The sequence below is a fragment of the Colossoma macropomum genome, unplaced genomic scaffold (genome assembly GCF_904425465.1).
Source record: "Colossoma macropomum unplaced genomic scaffold, Colossoma_macropomum, whole genome shotgun sequence".
Classification (NCBI taxonomy): Eukaryota; Metazoa; Chordata; class Actinopteri; order Characiformes; family Serrasalmidae; genus Colossoma; species Colossoma macropomum.
In genome coordinates, this window is record NW_023495268.1 from 150,637 (window position 1) to 177,774 (window position 27,138).

The following is a 27,138-nucleotide window of genomic DNA, read 5'->3' on the forward strand; positions in this document are numbered from 1 at the left end:
AAACTGGCCTTGGTTGCTGAGGCTTACAGTTATGGACAGTATTGTGCAGAAGTCCACCCTTCATTTATTTCATTTTTGGTCAAAACGGACCTTAAGTACAAGTTATTCTTTTTTCAGAACGTATTTCTGAGGAATTAGATCTAAAATAAGCCCAAGGAAGGTGAAAGTCAAAGAAAATAAGTGAAAAAGAAGCTTCCAAAACTGGAACTGATAAAAAGATACAGAGAAAGTGGGACTCGTAACAAGGCCTGGTAGACCACCAAAACTGCCCCCACCAGATAAACAGCACTTAAAGCTTTCATTTTTGAGAGAGAGGAGAAAATCAAGCTGTTTCAGATCTGAAAACATCCACAGGAGTTTCTGTCCATCCTTCCACTGTGAGAACTGAAAAAGCTGCCAGCACACTCAGAACAATGGACTGAGCACCGCAGAGTCCAGATTTCAGCATCACTGATTGTGTTTGGAATTACTTGTATTGGGAGAAGCAGAAAAATGCAACTTCTAAGACTGAACTTTCGAGATCTGCGTACTTCTTTAAAAATGATATCATATTTAGTTGTTTGCAATGATGCTGGGTTATTTAAACAAGTCAGTGTCACTGTCAGGATGAGAACAGTCAGCTAACCAAAATTAATATTCAGTTGTGGACAGTAACTAATTAAGGGCTAGAGGATGACAGACAAATTCATCATGGTGAAAAGAAAGCTATGGTCACTAGCTGTACACCTACAAAGTGTACCAACAAGGTAAGGGTTTCTAATGAAGTGGCCAGTAAGTGTACATTGCGTGTAAAAAACCTAGCAACAGTGCTATAAAGCTCTCATACCAGCGCCACAGACTACCATGATACTATGATACGTCACCACTGTGATAAATATCTGGTGGTGTTATAATTGGGGTAGAGGGTGATTCAGTTTGCTGGCTTCTCTTTTAACTTATTATCATTAGTGACTGTGAAGGCCACTGAAGAACGCTGAACTCACTTGTCATGTTTGTGAAACCAGTTTGAGACGACTTTTGCTTTATGACGGTGCATCATCATGCTAAAAGAAGCCATTAGAAGATGGGTAAATTGTGGCCATGAAGGGATGCACACGGTCAGCAACAATACTCAAACGGGCTGTGGCATTCGAGCAATGATTGTTTTGCAGTATTGGGTCCAATGTGTGCCAAAAAAACATTCCCCTCACAATTACACCACCTCCACCAGTCGGACTATTGATACAAGGCAGCTTGTGTCAGTGGATTCATGCTGTTGGTGCCAAATTCTGACCCTACCATCTATGAGCCTCAGCAGAAATCGAGATTCCTCAGACCAGGCTATGTTTTTCCAGTCTTTAACTGTCCAGTTTGTTGAGCCTGTGCCCGCTACAGCCTCAGCTTTCTTTCTGTTCTCGGCTTGGAGAAGTGGAACCTGACATGGTCTCCTGCTGTTGTAGCCCATCCACCTCAAGGTTTTAAGTGTTGTGCATTCTGAGATGCAACTCTTCTCACCACACCAGTACAGAGTGGTTAACTGAGTTACTGCAGCCTTTCTGTCAGCACAAATCAGTCTTAAGGCTGGTGTCTAAATACTTTATTGTACATAAGTCATAACACAGACAATACTTGTTTCCCCCCACTGTATACAGTGTACCTACAAGGAAGGTGGAGCCCAAAAAAGGGGACAGTGAGCAGAAGTACAAGGGAGGGCTTTCTAATGGTGGCAACTCAGTGTATGATAATCATGCAGTATCATAATTACTGTACACATTTTAACTATGGCTTATTCATAAAGCAAACAGTTCCAATGACCTCCAGTCCTGTTTGTTGCAATAGAGGTGAAAGTGAAAGAGCAACAAGTCGACTGTAGCTTTTCAAGACCCTGTTTCTTGAATGCTCTCCAGAAAACCAAAAAACACACCACATGGTAACCGGCTTTCACTCTTAAAAAAAACATGGTTCCTCAAGGGTTCTTTAGTAAATACAACAGTTCTATATAGAACCATTTGTATGCTTAAAGGGTTCTTTGTACCATGAAATGTTTCTTCAGACTGATGGAGAATGTGTGGTATATGGTTCCATATAGAACCTTTTTGACAAGGATTCTGCTATTCTTGTGATGTCAAGCTTGTAACAATAGCAGAACCCTTTTTGGCGCTTTATAGAACCCTTTCCAAAGAGGTTCTGTATAAAACCATTACAACATATTCTCCATCAATCTGAAGAACCATTTCATGATACATATTACAAATTATTTGGTGCTATATAGAACCTTTTTTTTTGGGAAAGGGATCTATATAGCACCAAAAAGGGTTCCGCTATTGTTACAAGCTTGACATCGTAACAATAGCAGAACCGTTTTCTTAAATGTTTTATATAAAACCATTTAGAAACACATTCTTAATCAATCTGAAGAACCATTTTACCATGCAAAGAACGCTTTAAGCATGAAAATGGTTCTTCGAGTGTTTATGGTTCTATACAGAACAACCATCTTGACTAAAAAACCCCTGGAATAACTGAAAACCTTTGTTTTTTAAAGTGTAGGGAAAACAATGAAGATAATGAAGATATAATGCACAGATTAACTACTTCCAACAAGGTTTATTCAAAATATATGTGTCACTTGTACAGGCAGATTCACGTCACCGCTTTAAAGCACAGGAAACGAGGCCAAATGGCATCAGAAGATTCGTAGCAATCACAGTCTGGCTGTTTTTGCTTCATCTTATTTTCCCAAAGGTGCCAAAAGAACAGCAGACAGTTGCAAATAGAGCATACAGAAAGAGAGCGTCAGTGATACAACTTAAATGATCACAGTTCTTTAACTATACCCCCCTCCCCCACAACCTTAGCACTGACACTGTAACCGAGACATGTACAAATGGTCATGTGGTGAACACTTCGGCATTCATGTGCGTATTAGCATATCATGTATGTGCGTATTAACGTTTATGTCTTCCAAGATATTTAGTTTAGGATTTAACACTTAACACATTCTTCTGTGTTCTGTAGTGCAGGCAGGAGCACAGATACTTTGGCCTGAAACGTCAAGAGAGCGAGACAACAAACAAAACACGAGAGACATCTGCATGAGAGCAGGAAGTGCAGCCTGCGATCTCTGTGGTTTGAGCTGGGAAGCTGCAATAAAGCTGCAGACGAGCTGACGTGCGAAGCGCTTTTTCGTGAAACAGTAGGACACACACCATCAAGAGAATGATGAAAATGCTGTATTTGATTTTAAAGTTTCCCAACATTCTGCACAGTATTTGACAAGATACAGTACCCTGTAATGGCATGTGGACATGAATGCACACACTCATCACACAGGGTCTTTTACTCCATACATTTATCACAGCAGCACCAGAGTGACAGAAAGCTGGATTACGCGTCTCGTCTCTTGATGATGAGAGGACCCACGTTGTCTCCAGTTTCCTCGTTGTGTTTGGTGTGTGCACCATCGCAGTAGGGGAACTGTAAGGAAATAAAACATCTGTTACGAGCAGGAGACGCAGGAAGTAGAAGATTTTAGGATTGTTTGACTGCAACTGCTAAAAACACCAGAAAAATAACAAAAGAACTTTGAAGCAAAGCAAAACACTGTGCTTTTTGTAGGATGGACGTCGTAGTTTTATTTTGTTTTATTTATATACAATGGCGGTCCATAACTTAAATATTTCGAAAAAAAAACTAAGTTAGAACAAGTACATTTACGTATAATCTTCCTAAGTTCAGTCACGTCACTCCACTGTCTTCTTGTAGCTGCACGCATCAGATTTAAAACACTGATGCCTACAAAGCCACAAACAGGCCAGCCCCTCCCGACCTGATGGCAGTGGGCAAAACTCAAACTGTACTTCGAGCCCTTTAAACTTCGAGTACAGCTCGACTTGACCCGCCATCCTTCAAGACACGTGGAAGACAAGCATCTAGACTTTTCTCTGTACTGGCACCCAGGTGGTGGAACGAACTCCCACTGGTTGTCCGAACAGCAGAGTCTCTCGCTGTCTTCAAATGCAGACTGAAGACACATCTCTTTATACAGCACTTAAATGAGCACTGAGTTAAGTACTTATTGTAATGCATTGTACTGAAAATATTGAAATGTATTACAACGTATTGCTTTTGTAGGGCTTTTGTTTCTAGCAGTGTCTGAACTCAGGACTAGATTTCTCTCTAACCTATTTGTAACTAGCACAGATACTTTCTCTGAGTCGATAACAAAGCACTTGCGTAAGTCGCTCTGGATAAGAGCGTCTGCTAAATGCTGTAAATTTAAGTTATAACAACTAAAATGAAAAAGAAATTCTGCAGTATTTCAAGGTAACTGTCCAAATTGACAAAACAACGCTGTGCAAACCTCACCCTCATGAACTGACCCTCCCAATGATGCTGCTGCTGCTTAAACTAATCAATTTAACCATTGCTCCACCTGTTTTCCAGATTGTGTACTACAATACCTTATACTAACAATGTTTTGCTATCTGGTGTCAACCAGAGGAGAATGAGTTCCCCTTTTGAGTCTTGGTTCCTCTCAAGGTTTCTTCCTCCTGCTCTTAGGGAGTTTTTCCTTGCCACTGTTGCCACTGGCGACGCTCATGGGGGTTTGGACCCAGATTTCTTTCTTTAATGCTGATTTTTCTGTAAAGCTGCTTTGTGACAACACCTGTTGTAAAAAGCGCTTTATAAATAAACTTTGCTTGCTTGCTTGAAGCAGAGGCGTGACACTGACCATGCCTTTGTACAGTAAGGCCTGATTTGTTTTGTTACCCTTACTTTTTTACTGTTCACATTCTCAGGCAGACTTGATCAATTGATCAGAGGCTTTTGCACAAACTTATGGAGTCCATACCAGCTTGAGTGCCCACTGCCATTAAAGCAAAGGAGGGACATAACAAATATTAAGAAGTTCTAAAATTCATGGAAATACATTTTATTACATTAGAAAGGAATGCAAAATAGGTTAATTTTCACCAGTGATCTCAAACTCCACTGTATGTTAAACATATTTATGTTAAAGCTGCATTTTAGAGCAAAGGGAATCGCGTTCCTCAATCAACTGTTGGGGGCACATTGCTAAAACACAAGCAGGAGTTGTATCATATTTTATATTCCCCGAAACAGCTTAATATTGTTTTATATGTTTTCAGCCGACGTCACTCTCCCACTCCCATCCATTTTTCAGCCACTCCTGCTAGATATGCGCACGTAGCTAGCTGTACGATTGGTGTGGGAACGCTGTGATGGACCAGTTTTGCACACAGAAGCTGAGATTTGGTAAGTGGGGGTGCGTAATCAGAATCAGCCCATTTTTGCTGCAAACACACATTTTTTTCATTTTAACCAATCTGTGTTGCAACACAACATAAATAACAAAAGTCAGGTGGGTGCATTCAGGCTGAATCTGAATCTGCTGCTGCTACATCTACCAAAATGTTGCAGCATAATTATGCAAAACTCATTACTTCCAAAGTAACACTTTATTTAAGGGATATGATTTGAATAAGCAACTGATTTTTTTGATTAAGAAATTAAAAAGCTAGTCTGGCCCATTAATATAGAGTCCTAAAGAGCCACATATTCACATTTATTTACTCCATTTTTATGTTTTTTCTCAAGATCTTGAGATATTTATGCAATTATCAATACACAACAAACGCTGAGGAAAAATCATGACATAACAAATGTTATTTTCCAGAGATCTTGAGGTATTTATGCCGTTATCATGACATAATGGATGTTATCTGGATAAAATAATGGGTAACGCTTTACTGTAGGGTGCTGTTCATGTGGCTACATGACACCTTCATTAGCTTGTCATGACAGCTGAAATAACTGTACATAAATGTTTATAAATGTTTATTGTGATAGGCAGCATCTGTCATAAAGGCTACTTTAGCTAACTTTGTTAAAAATTGGCAAATGTAACCTTTATAGTGAATGACGCCTATTGGAATAAGCATGTATAAACATGTATGTAGGATTATGTCAGTTGTCAAGACAAGCTTATGTAGGTGTCATGCAGCTTTATGAACAGCACCCTACAGTAAAGGGTTACCAAATAATGTCTGTTATGTCGTGATGATATAAAAAACTTGAGATCTTGTGTTATCACAGCACAACAAATGTGTTTTCTCAAGATCTTGAGTGAAATGAATGAAAATAACAAACATGCAAATCCATGTTCCTTTAGGAGCAAAAAAATCTTATTTATACCACAACTATGGCCAATAAAAATGAATTTCTAACATGAATGTTTCATGTGCATAGATATATATATAAAAATTAAATATATACATCATATTTCAGAAGAAAACCTCGTATCTCCATTTTTGTCGTTTTTTCATTTTTGACATAATTTGAAAATGTCGGTTGCTTTTTACATTGTATGTAAATTTCATGATGAATGGACCAAAAGAAAAGACCCAAAACAACTTGGAAAAAAGTCTGGTTCCACTGACTTACATTCATAGTGTGTTTTTTCCTTCTCCTGTAAAGTTACCATTTTGGAGATATGTGGTTTTCTTCCGACAACAGCGATATATTATATATAATGCTGTAACTCTTTGTACTGCATTCAGTGATAACTCTCCTAATATATAATACAATGCATTTATTCCATTTGCATAAAAGACAGTTAATCTTTCTTTCAACTTCATAGCATCCATTTCTCAATCTCATTCCTATCTTCACACTACTTCACAATCACGATACCCAGAATGCCATGTAATTGAACAAACTTACCTTTTTGGACCTCCAGCAGCGGCAGTAGACGGCCTTCTTGCCGAGGTCCTCAATGTCGAAGCTGTGCACCACTTTGGCGCTGTCTTTGTTGTGCTCCAGGTTGACCCTGCCCTTGGAGCAGCTCTGGCTACTGAAGTACCTGGTGAGCAGGTAGGTGCCCAGAGCCGCAGCCACTGCAACAGGAACGACGATGGTCAGGTGATCTGCAAACGCACACACCGGCAGGTCCTCTGATATTCATCCCTGAAAACCTACTAATAATGAGGAACCTATCTAGGTGTTAAGGATAACCATACATTTAGTAGTACTACTATCACTATCACTACTGCTACACTAGTACACTGAAAAAGTGATGCACTAAATTTACCTGATTCAAATGTGTACATCATTTCCACATAAATGACATTTATTACGTCAGCATAATGTTTCAGTTTACTTCACTATCATAAATCAGTACCTCATAGTCATTCAGCGCATTGTGGTGATGTAATCGTCCTTATCATGTGCATCACTTATTTAGTGTACTACTACTACTACTACTACTACTACTACTACTAATAATAATAATAATAACAATAATAACAATAATAATAATAATAATAATAATAATATAGAATTTATTTACACCACAGAGGAATGTATATGTACTTCTATGACGGTCAGTTGAGGGCATTTAAACGTTATTTATCCCATACGGCAATTTGAATAGAAGACATAAAACACATACACATCACAGACACACTTGAGTGGTCGACTTAGCCTATTGCCCAGTGACCCTGGCCACAACATTTTCAAATTTTGGTCACTAAAAATGACCACTCGGCCACTTGCCTTGTGTTAGGTGTTTTTTTTTTTGGTTTGTTTGTTTTGGAGTGTTTTTCTTTCTAAGAAACCACCAGTTGATTTTCACACATTCACAAATTAAAAAAAAATATATATATATATCGACTTTTTACCTTCCCAGGCGAGATCCAGAGCCTGTTTGATCAGACATAGAATTCTGATTAAATCCAAATTTTATAAATTTTTTATATCTGTCTACTAGTGCTGGCCAAAAATATCAAGTCACGATAAACAATTCACATTATGATATTTCGTTTTTCCTGAGATTTAATAAGTTGTAACAGACAAAATAGAACCTGTAGTGCTGCATATAAATGATAGTAATAATCATAGTAACAATAATAATAATATACAATACAATAACAATTATTATTATTGTTATTATTTTTACTACTACTTCTATGCACACTAGGTTCTATTGTGTCTGTTCCAACGTATTAAATCTCAGAAAAATAAAACCATATCATATATTATTATTATTACTATTATTAATAAGAACAATAATAATAAAAAATAATAATAAAATTGATAATAATAATGATAATAATAATAATAATCTTACAACTACAATAATTTTACTCAATGTTTTTCAAATTGCACAAAATCTAATTAAACAGGCCTAATTATGCTCACTTTGTAATGAAACATATAGTTGGTCAGTGCTCTTTAAGCACTGACGATAAACACTATATGCTCAGAAAAGCATACTATGACATCATTTTTCACAATAATGATAAAATATTGCCATACTGCCCACCCCTAATGTCTACCTCTGAACACACTACACCATAACAAAACACACAGCCCCTCAACAGTCCTTCAGTAAGTGTGAAGCAAAGACAGATTACTTTGTTCAGAAAGGTCACATATTAAGTGATTGCTGGAACCTTTTTAGTTCAGTTGGCACCTCTGCCCAAAGCAGCTAATATTAGGCTAAGTAGCAGCAACAGCACAACAGCAGTAGCTATTAACTGGCATCAGACCCATGACTGCTTGAGCAACAGCCAGTCTCTTTGACCGCTGGTCAGTACACTTCAAAAGGCAAATATCCATTATGTAACAACAACACATCGCTCAGTATTATTCAGTATCGTTACTGTGCACTTACTATAGAATACAGCAGTTAAGAGGCACAAAGGCATCACTGTGGACTTATTTAACAGAACTCTAACTCTGCTGGCTGTTCTTTGCTCTGTGCTCTACATGTTTCTACTCTGCCATTCAGTAATCACACGAAGCAGTTTAGCTGCACCACCTGGACATGTTGTGAATAAACATATCTGCGTTTCCAGTTCCAGATACCCCAACTCCAAAAAAGTTGGGACGCTGTGTAAAATGTAAATAAATGTAAATAAAAACAGAATGCAATGATTTCCAAATCTAACAGATTCACATTTTATTGACAACAGAACATAGAACACATATCAGATGTTGAAAGTGAGACATTTTACCATTTCATGAAAAATATTAACTCATTTAGAACTTGATGGCAGCAACGTGTCTCAATAAAGTTGGGACAGGGCTGTGTCTACCATTGTGTAGCATCCCCTCTTCTTTTAACAACAGTCTGTGAACTTCTGGAAAGTGAGGAGACCAACTGCTGGAATTTTGGGAGAGGAATGTTGTCCTATTCTTGTCTGATGTAGGATTCTAGCTGCTCAGTTCTGGGTCTTCTTTGCCGGGTTTTTCGTTTCATGATGCACCAAATGTTTTCTATTGGTGAAAGGACAGGCCAGTTCAGCACCTGGACTCTTCTTCTGCGAAGCCATGCTGCTGTGATGGATGCAGTATGTGGTTTAGCATTGTCTTGCTGAAATATGCAAGGCCTTACCTGAAAGAGACGTTGTCTGGATGGGAGCAGGTGTTGCCAAAACCTCTATATTTTCATTCAGCATCAATGGTGCCTTCACTGATGTGCAAGACACCCATGCCATGTTCACTAATGCACCTCTATACCATCAGGGATGCTGGCTTTTGAACTGTGTGCTAATAACAAACTGGGGGTCTTTAGCTCGGAGGACACAGTGTCCGTTATTTCCAAAAAAAAATTCAGATTTTGATTCAGTGGACCACAGGACGCTTTTCCACTTAATCTCAGTCCATTTTAAATGAGTTTGAGCCCAGGGAAGTTGGCGGCGTTTCTGGATCCTATGCATATGGTTATGATATGGTTTCTTCTTTGGATGATACAGCTTTAACTTGCATTTGTGGGTTACATGGCGAACTGTGTTCACAGACAGTGATTTCTGGAAGTGTTCCTGAGCCCATGCAGTGATTTCCAGTACAGAATCATGCCTGTTTTTAATGCAGTGCCACATGAGGGCCCGAAGATCACAAGCATCCAATACTGACCGTCGGCCTTGTCCCTTCCGTACAGGGATTTCTCCAGATTCTCTGAATCTTTTGATATTATGTATTGTAGATGGTGGAATATCCAAAGTCTTTACAATTTTACGTTGAGGAACATTTTTCTGAAATTGTTCCACAATTTGTAGACACAGTTTTTTCACAGGTTGGTGAACCTCTGCCCATCTATACTTCTGAGAGAATCTGCCTCTCTAAACTGCTCTTTTTATAACCAGTCATGTGAATTAGTTGCAAATTGCTCCTCCAGCTGTTTTTTTTATTAGTACCACTTACTTTTTTCAGCCTTTTGTAGCCCCTGTCCCAACTTTATTGAGACACGTTGCTGCCATCAAGTTCTAAATGAGTTGATGTTTTTCATGAAATGGTAAAATGTCTCACTTTCAACATCTGATATGTGTTCTATGTTCTACTGTGAATAAAATATGGGTCTATGAGATTTGCTAATCATTGCATTCTGTTTTTATTTACATTTTACACAGCGTCCCAACTTTTTTGGAATTGGGGTTGTATTATATACGCACAAAACATGTTTTAGAGAAAATAACAGGAGACTAAGTTTTGAGAGTTGGGCAAAAACATAAGTGCTATGTGATTAGCAGTGAGCCAGGAATATGTACCCTGTATCTTCACAGTTAGCTCACTTGTCTACTCCCAATCCATTCTCATTACCTGCAGTCTAGCCTGACATTAGAAAACCATGTCAGGCTAGACTGCAGGTGATGGACTTAAATGGCCCTAATGAGCAGCTGATTACAGGCAGACAGATGTGTGACCTCATAGCACGAGGTAATCCGTTCTACACTGTGGAGAATCTAACAGTGAAGCAGACACTACTGTTGGTAGTGAAGAGGTCCGGGACATGAAATAGGCCCATATTGACACTATGCGTCCAAAAGTATCCAGACACACCTTCTATTTAGTAAATTCAGCTTTTTAAAGTGCACCAGATGCTGACAGGCATTCAACTGCATGCACACTTGAATGATCTCCAAAGAAAATCAATGACAATAGAATGGGATGCTCTGGAGCAGCCACACGAGCCTAAGGTCACAATACCCAATGCGAGGCATCAGCTAGAGGGGTTTAAAGCCCCCCAGCATTTATTTGAAAAAGTATATAATAATATATATATATATATATGTATATATATATTATATCTATATATATATATGTCTATATCTATGATAATGTTTACTGATGTTTGCTGATCAGTGTGTGTGTGTGTGTGTGTGTGTGTGTATATATGTATATATATATGGCAGGTACTATTTGGGTGGTGGGTCATTCTCAGCACTGCAGTAACACTGATGTGGTGGTGGTGTGTTAGTGTGTGTTGTGCTGGTCTGAGTGGATCAGACACAGCAACACCTTGTCAGTGTTAATGCTGAGAATGATCCACCACCCAAATAGTACCTACTCTGTGAGGGTCCATGGGGGTCCTGACCACTGAAGAACAGGGTCAAAGGGGGCTCACAAAGTATGCAGAGAAACAGATGGACTACAGTCTGTAACTGTAGAACTACAAAGTATATAGTAAGTGGAGCTGATAAAATGGACAATAAGCATAGAAACAAGGAGGTGGTCATAATGTTATGCCTGATCAGTGTGTATATATATATATATATATATATATATATATATATATATATATATATATATATATATATATATATATATATATATATATTCATTGTCCATTTTATGTGTGCAGATACAAATATGCACCTTTTTGTCTTTGAACCCAAAAATCAGCAAAACTGATGATCCTATCTGAGAATAATTGAGAATAACCACAACATTTATAAAAACTATGAAACAAAATATCAATACATCAAACCAATTTTTGCAGATACAAATATGCACCTCATTTTTTTACATTTTTTAAATGATCATTTTGAAAGTCTTATTTGTCTTTAAACCCCTTTCCTTCCAGTTACTACCATTAACTCAGTGATGTCAGCAGCCTGTGCTGATTATGACTCAGTTATGACCTGTGTGCTATGCTGACTGCTATACTGTAAAGATTAACCCATGATTTGATAAAAGGAGCAGGAACAACCTGACTTTCTGCCACTTGTCAGTACTCAATCTACAAACTCCTACACCAGTATAAACACGTCATGGTTACGTCCTGCAAAGCTAACAACACGATGCATCTGCAGATCTAGCATGTATACTACCATGTTCACTGTGAGCTACCACGTAGCCCTGCGTGGGTGAGAAGTCATAGGAAATGCGCTGTAGTGGTGTATAGTGTCAACTTTGAACTACTGCTCTGGTTGAAGAGCATGCTTTGATAAATCAGGGCTATCAGGAAAGGAAATATTTGGACTGCACTGTGTGGTGAGGTGAATAAATGACTGATAAACTGTTAAAACAATGTTAAAATGTAATTATAAAAAAGGCTTCATTGGAGTTTTGCTATAGAAGAACAATTTCTGGTCCCATAAAGATTTTTTATATTGATCTTTTGGTTCTTTAAAGAATCATTTTTGTAAAAAAAAAAATAAAATAACTTTTAGGTTTAAAGAGCCTCCACATAATGTAATGATTCTATCATTTCCTAGAACCGTACCACCTAGAAATCTTTATTTTTGAAAGCATAGGACCACCAAGTTGATAAATGATCAACCAAATCTACACTGATTTCATGGCAAAACCTTTGAGCCAATCTACTGACATAACTTTTTATACTCTCTCAAATTTTCGATTTACTTTCATACAGTAAAATATCCAGCACTGAACGTTCACCTGGAAATAAATGAACACTGTAAATGTTAATTTAACACTACTGAGTGTATATTTCCATTTTTAAACCACTTGCATTTCTAGATCATCTACTTTCATCAGTTGATTTCTTTCATCTCCCCTAAAGCTTTTTTCAAATCAAAAGAACTACAATATATATACACACATATTTACACACACACACACTATATATATATATATATATATATATAAATGTAACTATATATATATAGTTTATACAAATATAATGTGAACTAATACATACAGGTTAAATGACCAAACCATGTGTTGTAAATGTGATATCACAACCAAAACTGGATGGTGGTGTTCAAGCCTAAAACAACAAAAAGTGGATATTCTAATATTCCAGGCCAAAAAACAGGCCTGGAAATCAATTTACAGAAAAAAACTGCATTTTAATCTCAATCACAGTTAGATACTTTCCCCAAACTGTTCAGCCCTAAACTTCACTATTCATAAACAACAGGCTCTCCTAATGCATGCTCACCTCCTGAACATGGGGACACAGTCTGAGCTCCTGAAGCTCTGCTTGAAGAGATTTACAAGTGGAAAATGCAGGTCTGAGAGCCCATATAAGAGTGAGTGAACACAGAGCCACTGCTGAAACTGGCAGGCATAACGAATATATTGATTTTTTTCATTATGAAATTAAATAAGTTATATCCCAATCACACTTGGTACTCAAAGCTCCAGCAGCATTAGATGCATAGGGCCACAATGTGTTATGGCGTTGACTAGCCTGTAAACCAACAGCTTACTTTAAATCAGACAGTATAAAGACCTGTTAGCTAACAGATCACATTACTGAACACGGTTAGAGTCGGGAAATAAAAAAGCAATTCAGACAGCAAGATGGAGGCTGACTGTTAGTTGATTAACTGTTATGGCTGGTTATGAAATAGTTCAGGTAGGTTAAGTTAGCTAAACGGATTTAGCTAAAGCTTCGTCTCCTTGTTGTTCGAATTTTCCCGTTCCACCTTAAATGGTGCAGCAGTTCCATTCTGGCGCTTGAAGCCTGAGGCGCCAGAATGGAACGGCTGCACTATTTAAGGTGGAACGGGATAACTGGAAAAAGAAGCTGGCGAATGTGAGCACAATGTAGTCTAAATAAGAAAACAAGAACCTCTCTTCGACGAGACCACGGCTAAGTGGACAAGCTGTCCTTTTATTTAGGACAATGTGGATAAAAGGTCAACCTTTTTTTGTTTATCTCGCCAAACTGCTGATTTATTCCAATTAACAACATAAACTTCTGAAACTTAAGACGTTGGGACCGTTATGAAGCAGCAGTAGTACCAATCCGTACTTCATGTCGAGGCTTTTAGGGACTAAATCTCTCATTATTTAGGGTTTAACTGAATGTTTTGATTGTAAAGTAGGTTAAGTGCCGCGCTTCACGTTAACGTTAGCTTAACGTTGCATAGCGACGACCCTGCTCCGCGTTGTGAGACACAGCGAGCTGTTATTAAACACATATCAAACCCGCCTTACCTCTCGAGACCGTGAACCCACAGATCCCCGGTTTGGTCAGCCCAGGAAGCCCGGAGAGCTGCAGCGGCATGGCGGTCGGCGGGTTTGACCGGACGGTAAGAGATTTAGTCAGCAGGCGGCTTCACCGCAAGGTCGCCCAGCAAGTCTGACAGACTGTAAACCCGAACGCAGACGTCACCGAGCTGACCAATGAGCTGTGAGCTCCGCCGGCTTGCTTACGCATGAGGGCGGAGGGCGGAGCCACGAGAAGCCGGTTGCATAAAACAACATTTTCACTTCATAAAACCGTTGAAGGGAAGCGAGCGCTCAAATACTCCACTGTAACAGGGGAAGCCCACCGATTCTTCAAAATTTCTGCATAATTAAATGCTAAACAAAGTCATTCAGAGTGGTTTGGTGTGAAATGCTCTGTTCTGGACAAACCTGCTCAGAACTGTTCACGGTGGTGGTGATAGGAACCAGAGGTCTGAGGGGCTTAACGCCTTTAAAAGCACGCTCACATTAAGTTATTACACGAAATGGTTATGCATACAGCCTGAATTTGACCTAAAATGCAGTTTAATTCATTTATTTTAATCTAATTTATTTATAAAGGGTGCTATAAGGCAAAGTAGTCCCCAAAGAAAACTTTTTTTTTCAGATTTATGACTATTCTACCATCATCAACATTATATATAAATACTCAGAAGACACGTGTAGGTTAAACTGGTGGTTTTGGAAAGTAAATAAAGTGACTATATTTGCATCGTAGACATTGTGACTCCTGGTTCCTATCACCACCACTGTAAAGAAATCTGGGTCTGTAAGTTTCTTTACAGTGTACCATTTCGCACCAAACCACTCTGAAGGACTCTCTCAACCATTGAATTATACAGACATTTTGAAGATTCAGTGGAATTCCCCTTTCAGTGTGACAGACTAAACGAACAAATTGTAATAATGATACTAATACTACTAATACCAATAATAACTCCATTAATAATAGCAATCCAAATGATGAGTTACTATTATGAATACTAAATAAGATGTTATAATAATTGATAAAGCTCATCAAAGCTGTGGCTGCATAAACCCTTAAAGGTGAATTCCATTTTTTTTTTTTTACACAATTAAACCTGCCTTAATTCACTAAAGACACACCAAAAATGAGGAGAATCATTCCTCCAACCAAGGCCTGGAATCAAGTGTTACAGATGTCAGATTCCTGCATCTTGTTGTTTAAATCTGCTTTATGTTCATATAGAATTTCTTACCTGCCACACTCTTCCATATGATGCCCTCTTTTTGAGTCTTGGTTCCTTTCGGTGGCTCTTCCTCATGCTCTTATGGCAGTGTGCCACTAGGGATGTACCCATCAATCCAGTAGTCTCACAAAGGCTAATATCCTAAATAGAATTAGTGTCAAATTAACTGCCACATAAACTGACTGTTCAGTGGAGTGAAATAAATATCCACTCATAAATGACACCGGCATCGTGGAGCGTCTCATGTGGCTGTCTGTGCCTGTGAGCATAGGCATGTGTGTGTTTGGTGCTGTGAAAAACGTATTTGCCCCTCACCCGATTTCTTCTATTTTTTGCCAATTTGTCACATTTAAATGTTTCAGATCATCCAACTAATTTAATATGAAATAAAGAGTAAACTCAAAATGCAGCTTTTACATGATCATTCCATTTAGTGAAGATAAAGATTTAATCAAAACCTGTCACCTCTGTGAAAAAGTCATTGCTCCCCTAAACCTAGCAACTGGTTGTGCCACCCTTGGCAGAAACAACTTGCCATGAGTCTTTTACATCACTGTGGAGAAATTTTGGCTCAATTTTCTTTGCAAAATTGTTTTAATTCAGGTACATTGGAAAGTCTTTGAGCACGAACTGACCGTTTAAGGTCTTGAGATGAGATTCAAGTCAGGACTTACGCAACTGCTCTTGAGCTTTAGGTCACCCACTGACGGGTGGACCTTCTCCTTTAGGATTTTCTGAAAGAGAGCAGAATTCATGGTTCCATCAATTATGACAAGGCGTCCAGGTCCTGAAGAAACAAAGCAGTCCCAGACCATCATACTACCACCACGTTTCACCATTGGTATGATGTTCTTATGGTGGAATGCTGTCTTAGCTTTACGCCAGATGCAAAAGGACCTATTACGTCTCCTGAAAAGTTCCACCTCCGACTCGGTCCACATAATATTGACCCAAACGTTTTGGGGGTCATTAAGATGATTTTTGGCAAACACAAAACGAGCCTTTGTGCTCTTTTTAGTCATCTGTGATTTGCACCTCCCATTGATGCCATTTTTGCCCAGTGTCTTTCTTATTGTGGAATCATGCACATTGGACCTTAACTGAGGCAAGTGAGGCCTGCAGCTCTGTAGCTGTTTGTCTGGGCCCTTTTGTGACCTCCTGGATGAGTTGTCAATGCGCTCTTGTTGAAATCATGGTAGGCTGGCCACTCCTGGGAAGGTGGCTCTCACTGTGGTTTGCTGGTAGATTTCAATGACTTCGCATCAGTATCTGAATCTATGAACGCGGCATCATGTGCTGCTTTTTGTGACCTTCTAGCCTGCGTCACATTGCCAGACAGGTTATATTTAAGTGATGTTTAGATCCAGCAGGTCTGGCAGTAATCAGGCCTGGGTGTGGATACTGAAATTGAACCCAACAGTCAATTGAATTTGGTTAACTGGTTGATTTAGTAGCTAAGGGGGCAATTACATTTTCCCACACAGGGCCAGGAAGGGCTAGGGCTGAACAGCATTTTTCCTTTAATAAATCATTAAAAAAAACAAAAAACAGCATGTGTTTACTTGAGTTTCCTTTGTCTAATATTAAAAAGAGGTTTGAAACATGATCACATACGAGGATCTGAAACATTGAAGTGCGTCAAATAAGCAAAAATAGAATGAATTGGGAAGGAGCAAATACTTTCTCACAGTACTATGTAAAACAAAAAAAAAAATGGCCCAACAATTAAGTAAAACAAGCATCACAAACACACTGGTGCCTGTAATAGCAACTGGAACTCTCACAAAGTAGCATTACTGATAAAATTTAAAGGGAACTACATACAGCATTGGTACCCAAGTTAAGGTGGTGCTACAGTCTCCAAACTGAAACATCTGTTACTTCCTATTAGGTGAGTTTGCATGATTTGCTCCACCAACTGCCTTGAAAAGGGGGGGAAGAAGAAAACACAACTGTTTCCATTTACTAAATGGCTATAATATATAATATAAATTAGGCTCATTATTTAACTGAAATTAGGGAAAATAAAAAATCAAAACTCATCACATACCAGAATCAGACTTTAGTAATCATTTTATTACACAGTTTTAATCAACACACAAAGCTCAACGAGCCTGTCAGGAAATTAAATATACAGAAGTTTGTCTGTGAGGAGTTGTGTCCTCTCACCCAGGGACCCAATCGAGTCTGTCTCAGCCATGTTAGCATCTAATTCAACAAGAGCAGAGGGGGAAAAAAATAACAATGCGGCTAAAATGGAACTAAGAGAGTTACAGGGGGCGGGAGAAAGGAGGAAAAAAAAAATTCATAACACGTGCTTAACTAAGATTCTGTATTAAATAACTGGTCCAAACTTCTTGAGAACAGTGAATGAATGCTGAATTGGTTGTGGCTAAGGGAAGGGGTAGAGACAGTCTTGGTTATGGCAAATGGGGAAAAAAAAAAAATATATATATTCATAGTATTCAAGTCCTTTCGAATGATCCAGAAGAGAAGGACCCATAGGCCCGACATTTTCCATTAATAACCTGCTATGATTTTAAAAGAATTCCTTATAGATTTTATACAAAACAAAAAGATAGCCAGCATATACCCCTCCCTCCTCTGCCAAAAAGAAAGGAACAAAAACAAAAAAGAAAACTATTTCCTGATCCAAAATACATCTGGAAGCCCAGGAAATGGAAATAAATGGAAAAATGTAAAGAACGTATCCCTCAATCTCCACTATATCACAAAATGAAAAAAGGCCCTCCCTCCCCAGTGCTTTAAAACAAGGAATGCTTTTAGAGTCATAAACATTTTCAACTGCAAAAAAATCGAGACTGGCTGACCCTAAGCGGCGGGCATGTCACCATAGCAACGGAGACCATAAAGCAAGAGACATGGAGCAGAGTTTTGTTTTGTTTTTTTTTTGGGTGGGGGTTGAGGAGGTGGTGGTGGCGGTGGATACTGGGGGGAAATAACTGGAGTTGGGCTACAGCTGAAGTTTGAAAGTATGTACACCATGGCTACCAAGGGGGAGGTGGGGAGGTGCAGGGTGGGAGTATGGGGGGAGGTGCTCTGGTGAGGGGAGGCGTGGCTTAAAGAAAGCACTCCAATGGAAACCAACAAGATCTTGTTTTTTTTTCTTAAGCTTATCTCTTAAACTTTCAAATCTCCCCTAACCTTAAGATGGAGAGGTGTAAATTTTTTTCCCGCCATGATTCTAACTCCAAAACTACATTGCATACTTTTGTGTCCATTCCCGAGCTATTCTGTTGTACCTGAGGAGGAAAAAAAAAGAAGGAAGTGTTATAGTTCCAACTCTGAAAATCAAACTACAGTGTAGTTCATTCTACATTAATAGCATTTAAAGACGGAAGCACTCAGGCTCCCACTACACAGTGAGATGACCGTGTAATAACGGTCAAGTGTTTATTTTAGACTAACAGCCAGTCTTGTGTCAGTCATGAGCCACGGTAGCATCAGCTGACCTGTTTGTCTGAGTATTTACAGGAAAAAAAAACCCTCGGCGTAGTAGCTGCTGTCTGCTTTGGTTTCACTTTCAAATTCATTGTTTTGAGGACATTCAACACTTTAAAGCACAACAAGTTTTATAAAGAAGTCTGAAAACAGTGGATTGGCATTGGTGTCAATGCTCCACTGAGGAATGCACAGATTGGGTAAAATAGTATTTAAAGGCGGTTCTCAAAGCACTTCCTTCACTTTTAGCACTAATTTCAGTGTTTCAGTGACGAGTCACCCTGTATTAGCAGCACAATGTTTATCTGTTGTGACATTTGCAGGATCTCAGACTTTAGAAACTGTATGTTTACTTCCACGCAGGAAGCAGGCGACAGATGGTCTACCCAAAGAGCTGTTTAGACTGACAAATACATTGATGCATATCAGCCATTTCCCTGAAGTCTGCACAATCCTATCAAACTATTTTTTATTTCTTTTTCTGGTCTGAACAGACTCGCATATCAGTCCATTAATTTTAGTAAACAGCCAAGTCAACAGTACGGCTAATCCAACACATCCTATCCTGATGAGGAAAAGTGCAAGTCAGTTGACCGTTTGACTTGGTGTATAAACGCAACCTAGAACTTCCTGCGCAATCCTATCACATTCACAGGCTGCAGTTGTTAAACTGAGCCTTCAACTGACTCTGTAATACTAATATTTTTTTTTATTTATATTTATATATATATATATATATATATATATATATATATATATATATATATAAAAAATTAGAGAGAGTCAGCTTGAAGCCTCAATTTAACTAATATATATGTTGCAGGACATGCCATTCAGGCAAGCTTCATTGCTAATAGCAAAATTCTCACATTTAAATTTGAGAATTGTAAACCATCACAGCTACGGCATTATTTTGAATATAAACAATGGAGGTTTTCAGGAGGCAAGAGAGTTAAGTACTAAGTCGCAAGAAGTCATTTGAGCCAATTAGCTTAAATGCACATGCATTACAGTTGAAATGAACTTTTGAGAAGTCCTTTTCTACTTAAGCCTAAATCACTCCTATTTATATCAGCGAAGTAGAATGGTACCATTATAAAGCTCCATGAATGCATTGTTTGTACATCAACCCCACACTGAGAAAAAGCAACTCAAGAATAAAATAAATAAATAAACGAATAAATAAGTAATCAAAGCAAGTATTTGGAGCCAAAATGCTGCCTGGGGGAAATCAAGTTACAGTACATTAGGCGAGCACTCACTTTTCCCTGTCAGTCTTGTAGATGCGGGCGATCTCGGGTACTAAGGGGTCGTCCGGATTGGGGTCGCACAGCAGAGAGCAGATAGACAAGAGTACTGTTTGAAAAACAGAGGGAAAACAAAACAAACAAGTTAAACTCTAGTAAAAAAGGATCAATGCAACAGTGTGACAAAAACTAGACAAATCAAGGGCCCATTTACATGACGCCTATAAATCAAGGGCCCTTTATATGATGCCTTGCGGCAGTTTTAACTCACTGACTCCTCTAAAACAAGTTTTTCTTTTGCACTGCTCTACTTAACTCAGTAACACAGAACTCCTCTTATTCAGATTTGGCGGGTCTCTCTGGCTTTATTCAGTCTGGAGGCTCATGTTACCTCCTCTGAGTTTTGTTCAGTAGCACTTACACAATATTCTTACATTAAATATCCACTTTCTCCCATTTTAGCAGAACAAAAAAGGCTGACTGCATTTGTTCCACTGGCTTCAACATGTTCTCCTCAAAAGAACATTACAAGATTTCAAGCCCGTTAATGCAGACAAAAAGGAAGATTCGCCTTTACCTGTCTGACAAGCTACAGCTTTGTGAAGTGGGACAACCAATGGCATGTGTGTTAGGGATGTTAACGATGAACTGAATAAGTCTTAAGCAACAAAAACATGCATATCCATGCTTTGTTAAAAGGCTCATTTTACACTTTATTTTAACCAGTAGTGCCAGAGCTGTTGATCAGATGGTATAGTAAAGATCAAGCTATCGTATATAGTTTGCAGCATCAACGCAACTAGAATATTTAGTCCTTAAAAAAAATAAATAAAAAAAACTAATAACAAATAAATAACAGCACAAAAGATGCAAGCTATTGATTATGCTGATTATTAAACCTAAGCTACTATACAATAAATGTAAGCAAATTGATTACATTAGCATCATTTTTGGCATCATATTAGGCTGTTTTTTGCCCCCCATTCAATAAAACCTAAAGTCTTTTTTTTAATAAAACACAGAGCTGTGCTGGATGTTTTCACCAGTTATGTCCACGATTTTAGGTTTGTTGGGTAATGCTTTGTTACTCAAAGACTAACGGTTGGTTTTTGGTCAAAAGAATTGGCCAAAATTTGCATCCCCAAAACGTATACAATAACACAAATACTCTAAAACAAATAAAAATAGACCCCCCCCCCAACTCCACCCCAATTATTCTATATTTTTACTACAACAAGAGCCCTCCCTAGTGTTTTTCCATTAGGCACTGCTGGGGTTTTCACCAAGTGTTTATACCACAACACACTGCCGACATTCCAAGTGAGTATTGCCCATAGTGCTTTTCCATAGCATTGGTTCCTTATTATCCTGCGATCCTACATGGACTTTACCCCACATGCCAATCCCCATTCCATAGCAGAAAATGGTCATGTACAGTAGCACAAAAGGAGTGACCAGCCTTAAAAAAAAAAACAATGCTAAGGTTACCAGTGAGCCTGGTCTTAATGATAAAGTGCCTGTGTGGATCCAAGTAAAATGGCAGATTATCTGAGCCAGGTGTGTTGCTCTTTGGGAGAACCAAAAACTTGCTCTTAGAACAGCCCTTTGTGGACACGGCTCAAGGCCTCATATTCCACCTCATTAGTAGGAGTTTTGATCAAGAACAAATGACGATCATAAACATGGAAAAGGTCTGATCCGAAATCACGGCAGATTGTGATTATCGGCACAGGACTGCCGCTCAATTCGCCTCCAAATGCATTAAAACTTCTGACCAGTTCAAAATTAACCACCAGTGATTCAGTGGACAAGACACATCCTTATGATAAGTTTGTGTTATCTGAGAGATCCTGACTGGGTTTGTCGAGCGGACATGTACCTTTGGAGATGGTGAGAGCAGGTGACCACTGAGACCTTAGAATATCCAGACAGATGCTGCCATTGCTGTTGATATTTGGGTGGTAGATTCTTGTGGTGAATGCAACCTAAGAGACACATAAGAAACAAAAAGATTTAGTTACCTTCGGGAACTGACCATACTGAAGCCAGAGAAATTCTAAGAGCAAACAGATTAAATAATACTGAATAATATTGACTGTCACAGTCTACATAAGACTTCTGTTTAAAACCTGAAAATGCTGAATAAACCTTCAATATCAGTTATAGCAAAGCTTAGTCCAAGGTAGTGCAGAACTCTTCTACTAAAAAGATTCCATACATTTAATTAACTGACAAAGACATCATACACGATTCACCTAAAGCAAACTAAACCTCCTCACTGAGCATTAAAGAAGCTCGTCTAACAGAGAAGGTGTGACTGAAACTGACCTTTGGCGGTTTGAAGGGGTAATCTGTGGGAAAGTGTATGGTCAAGAAGAACACCCCACCCTGGTAAGGACTGTCATTCTGTGGGAAGGAGGAGAAGAAAAAAAAACAACACATCTGAATCACAACTTTTGGGGTTTAATGCAAGAAACTTCTCATTAATCACTGCTGTGACAAAGTGCTTAAATTATACAGAGGAAAGGATTCTGAAACATTGCTCAATAGTAATGTGGGGACCAAATGGGTATTTATGTAATTCAGAGGCCAATGAGGGAGGAAAGTACTTACTGGTCCCATTATTGTGGCCTGCCAGTGAAACACTGCAAGAAACAAAGAAGAAAGCAAGTGTTAGTCCTCTCACATATTTTGTAATGGGTAATATTTGAGTATAATAAAGTCTGAGTGTTTTTTGTTTAAATAAAAGTCTTCATAAATGCATGTATTTTACATTACAACTGATTTGTCACTGTATTGTGGTTCATCAGAAAATGTGATTTTTTTCTAGTTTGTGCCATCAATCCAAACTAAAAGGCTTGCAGCAACTAAAACCATATCCCAAATAGTGATGAGCTGCCGCTATCAAATCAGGAGTACTCAGAAAACAGGTCCAGACAGGGCAACAGCACCTGACATTTTTATATTACGGTGTTATGTCACTGCTAATGCCATAGCCAGGGGCAACCGTGTAGAGTGGGCGTTCTCAATCATGTCATTTTACAACACTAAGCCAGAAACACGACAGCTTTAAGAGAACCATAACTACCAGAGAGCATGTTCAAAGTGATACTTGCGACATTTTTTGGAAAACCCAACCGTGAACACTTCTTTTTAGGCTTAATTTGTTAAAAGGCACATATATCATATCAAAACTGGGGCTCAGAGATGTACTGTAACTCTAGAATGAAGGGTTAGTGGGTTAACGGAAGATTTAAATTAGGTTATTCCTGAGCTGAACAAAACTTTAGATGCTGCAAAACATTGCCGTGAACTAGAAGCGGCCAACGGGACAGTATGACTTCATTTCTTCTGAGGTGTACAAACAAAACGCACCGGCAGTGACTATGAAAAACTGAGGAAAATTATTTTATTCAATTTTTTGCATGATTGGTCTAACTATTTCCACACTAAATCCAATTAAACCGAATTAAATTCTATTTGTAATAAAAACACGCAGCTATTTAAGTACTGAGGATTTCCAAGATACACTCACAACATATAACAACCCAAATTAGGGCTGAACAATCTTTGGAAAATATCTAATTGCGACCAACTAATTTTAGCAAACTAATATTGCGGCTGCAAATTTAATTGCGATTTATTATAAACTGACATTCAGGCTTGATTTATTTTGGCCAAGATCACAATATCCACCTTTTTTTGGCCTGAGGCTCGACCCCTCAACATAGTGTGCCAAACTGCCTGTAAGTTGTGGTTATGATGTCAGAACACGCGGTGGCTTGGCAGCCTCGGACTGGTCCAACTCATCTACAGGCATTTTATAAGCTCTTATTAGGTTCAGTTTCCCCTCTTAAAACTTAAAACAATGCTTTTGATAATATACACACTTTAAAAGATGGTTCTTTAAGGGATCTTTAGTAATGACAATGGTTCTATATAGAACCATAAACACTCAATGATCCGTTTGCATGCTTAAATTTAGGGAGAATGTGTTGTATATGGTCCTCCAAAGCAGAAAGGGTTCTATACAGCACCAAAATGATGGTCTGTTGTTACAAGCTTGACATTATAACAATAGCAGAACCCTTTTTTGTGCTATAAAGAACCAACACATTCCCCATCAATCTAAAGAACTATTTCACCATGCAAATGGGTTGTAGAGTGTTTATGGTTCTATATAGAATCACTGTGTAAACTTTAATAAAAGAGCCAACTTTTTAAAGAACCACGAAGAACTCTTTAGTGTAGGCTATAATTTACAAAATTGCATCTTTTTTCTGTCTTAAAATTACAGTTTCGATGTAAAAACGATTAATCTTTCAGCTCTAACCCAAATTCTCCCAATAACACACCATACTGCCCACCTCTACCTGGAACGGAGGTATGAGACACACTAATCCACCCAAGAACCCCTCTTTGTATCTTTGCATCTTTCCGCTTTAGGTCAGCATCTTCACCTGTGTGTTCTTCACAACATGAGGATGTTCTGCATGTCAGAGCAGCCAGGCCTGTTTCCAGCCGCTGTGCTGGTACGCCAGTCAGAAACTTCCAGGAGATATGAAGCAATAAAGGAATTTCAAGAATGAACTACCGGTTTATAGTGCGCAAAACAGAGCAGCGGCATGTTTGTTGCAAGCATTTACCGTCGCTCTCATTTGTTTTTCACGTTCACCTTTGAGCCATTATCAAGGTTATGGTGTCTTGGCCAACACGTCAATAGTGAAAGAAGGTTAAGCGCAGTTTCGTTTTTTTTTTGATCCACCATATCTGAGTATTACTTACTGTCATCTCCTACTGGCCCTGCTGAGCACTGAGCAGGTGGGTCACGGCCCAAATCGTGCAGCTCCTGCAAAAAAGCACAAAAATAACATCTTTTACGTTCACAGTTTCACATTTTAAAGCCTATAGCTCAGCTGGCACTGTTAGAGGAGGTTTACGTCCAGAGGAGCAGCAAAAACTAAATCCAAACTATCCACTGTGGCCAAGTTAGGTTTATGTATGTATGTAAAGCAGGTTCGCGTAATATCCAACAGTCAGGCCCGTAAACTCGAGTTGAGAAAGCCACACGGAAACAGGACACAACAAATAGCTGCCTACTGAAACCGAAAGGTGCAAAAACAAAAGATTAGAAGCTGAAACATCGAAGAGAGACGTGGGATCAAGTGTCCGAGCTGCCCTCGCTGCCGAGTCAACGCTGCCCCAAGTTAGTCAGTAGATTAAATCAGGTGGTTCGGAAGAAAAACCTCACTCGTTTAGCTACCGGTGCGAAGGAGAGAGGTAACCTAGATGTGGACGAAGGAATCTGACCGGAGCGCCTGAACCCGAATGTTTCAGATGTGACTAAGCTTCAAACCACGTTCAGGCTTACATAAATACGGGCTGCCGCCTGCGACACATAGGTTAGCTCAGCGTTCCCGAAGCTAAAGCTGTGGCTTGAGTTGGTCAAGTCAAGCAAGACACCCTTCCTTCCTTCCGTTGCCACAACCACAATCAGTCAATAATAACAGAGGAGCTCTCATCATTTAGATTACAACATTTAGGATTATCGCTGAACAGCTAGAGAGAGGAGGAACGAGAAAGAGAAAATGCAGGAACAGCCATCCGTTCGGCGTTAGCATCCGACTCCGCAGCGGCAGACGGTTAGCATGCTAGCGGCAAGCGAACGCGCTGTTAGCCGCCTGGTCCGCAAAGAACAAAGAAATCCTGGGCTGATGGCGGATATTGAGCGGTTATTCCGGGTACCTGTCCATCCACAAGTCCTTCAGAAGACCCAGCGCTGTCGAAAACCAACTTTAAAAGCGAGGCCTTCGCCCTGGCGTTCACAAATCCACTTAGCGTTAGCGTTAGCCAAGCTAGGTGGCTGGCTAACACGAGCTAGCCAAGCTAAGCTAAGCCAAGCCAAGCCAAGCCAGGCTTAGGCACCTCTAGCGTTGGTTAACTAACCTAACCCACTGGACGTTTCTCCTCAAATATCGCTCGTTTGTCTCAACGAGGAGCCACCGGAGCAGTTCGGCCCGCCTAATCGCACGACGGGGCAAAGCAGGAGGAGAAGGAGGAGCGTTTATAGGCGACAAAAGAGGCACTTGCGGGAAAAAGAAAAGCCTAGCCTAGCCGACAGGGCCCGAAACGGGGAGAGTGGAAACGGAGACATCCGGACAGCGGTTACCGGCGCTGCTGGGTCGCGTTAAAATCCCGATATTGTAACGAACTCTCTCGCTTCGGCCGACTAACAGGCATCGCGGACAGCGCTTAGAACAGCCCGGCTCGACGAAGCCCCGAAGTGCGAGGCGGAAAGAGGCCCTTTTTTAACCGCAGGCTCGATGACTTCCTTCTCTTACCTTATGAATTCTTTTCAGAGCCATTGTTGTTGCTTGTGCTGCTGTCAGTGAAACCGAACTGCACTCGATCTTAAAAAAAAACGGGGGAAACGCGAATCTTTCTCTCTAAACCGAGACCAACCACCTCGAGGTTTAAAGTGAAGAATCCCTCGGATGAAGACGGCGTGACGGAACCGGTCGATACAGCGAAAAAAATGTTTTTTGAAGGCGAAACTGAAAGGTAGCTCGGCTAAAGAGAGAGAGAGTGAAGCGGCTCTTCCTCCCGCAACAGCAGCAGATACCAGAGCACGCACACTACGCCGCCCTTCGTTAGATCCCTCCGCGGAAAGCCCTTCGCACTATTTTGCGCGCTGCCCTCCGCCGCCATGGAAACGGGTGAGAGTGGACACAACAGCCCCGAAAACCCACGGACAAAAGCGACATTTTCACACCGTCGCCTTTATTTACAGACAATAAAACGTCTCCACTCCGACCGTAATGCTTTTCTCTATCGCTTACTGAGCCCGAATAGCGATATGGGAACTACAGCTGTAAATAAAGGCGATGACAAGAGTAACAGGTGGACTCGCTTCACGGGGATTGCAACAAAAAATAGTTTGATTTATTAAAATAAAAATAGTTTAATTGTCAAGGACGAGGAAGGCTCGG

The 27,138-nt window shown here is 39.5% G+C and overlaps 2 protein-coding genes across 4 annotated transcripts; both read right to left on the bottom strand.

The window, feature by feature from the left end:
• Positions 1-2,566: 2,566 nt before the first annotated feature.
• Positions 2,567-14,370, bottom strand: zgc:110843 (uncharacterized protein LOC541492 homolog). Of its 3 annotated transcripts, XM_036561787.1 has the most exons (4): positions 14,197-14,370; positions 6,727-6,929; positions 3,339-3,456; positions 2,567-3,303 (listed from the first exon to the last, which is right to left on the bottom strand). In XM_036561787.1, the coding sequence occupies exons 1-3, from the start codon at positions 14,264-14,266 to the stop codon at positions 3,367-3,369; spliced, it is 363 nt and encodes a 120-aa protein (XP_036417680.1). In that variant the 5' UTR covers positions 14,267-14,370; the 3' UTR covers positions 2,567-3,303; positions 3,339-3,366. The 3 variants fall into 3 exon arrangements, with proteins under 3 accessions (XP_036417680.1, XP_036417681.1, XP_036417679.1); XM_036561788.1 differs by having other exon boundaries at positions 2,567-3,456; positions 6,727-6,899; XM_036561786.1 differs by having other exon boundaries at positions 2,567-3,456.
• A 3,125-nt stretch (positions 14,371-17,495) lies between these two features.
• ube2d2 (ubiquitin-conjugating enzyme E2D 2 (UBC4/5 homolog, yeast)) lies at positions 17,496-26,791 on the bottom strand. The gene is made up of 7 exons (XM_036561778.1): positions 26,491-26,791; positions 24,935-24,998; positions 22,763-22,794; positions 22,478-22,555; positions 22,029-22,134; positions 20,165-20,258; positions 17,496-18,703 (listed from the first exon to the last, which is right to left on the bottom strand). The coding sequence occupies exons 1-7, from the start codon at positions 26,512-26,514 to the stop codon at positions 18,658-18,660; spliced, it is 444 nt and encodes a 147-aa protein (XP_036417671.1). The 5' UTR covers positions 26,515-26,791; the 3' UTR covers positions 17,496-18,657.
• Between the last annotated feature and the right edge of the window lie 347 nt (positions 26,792-27,138).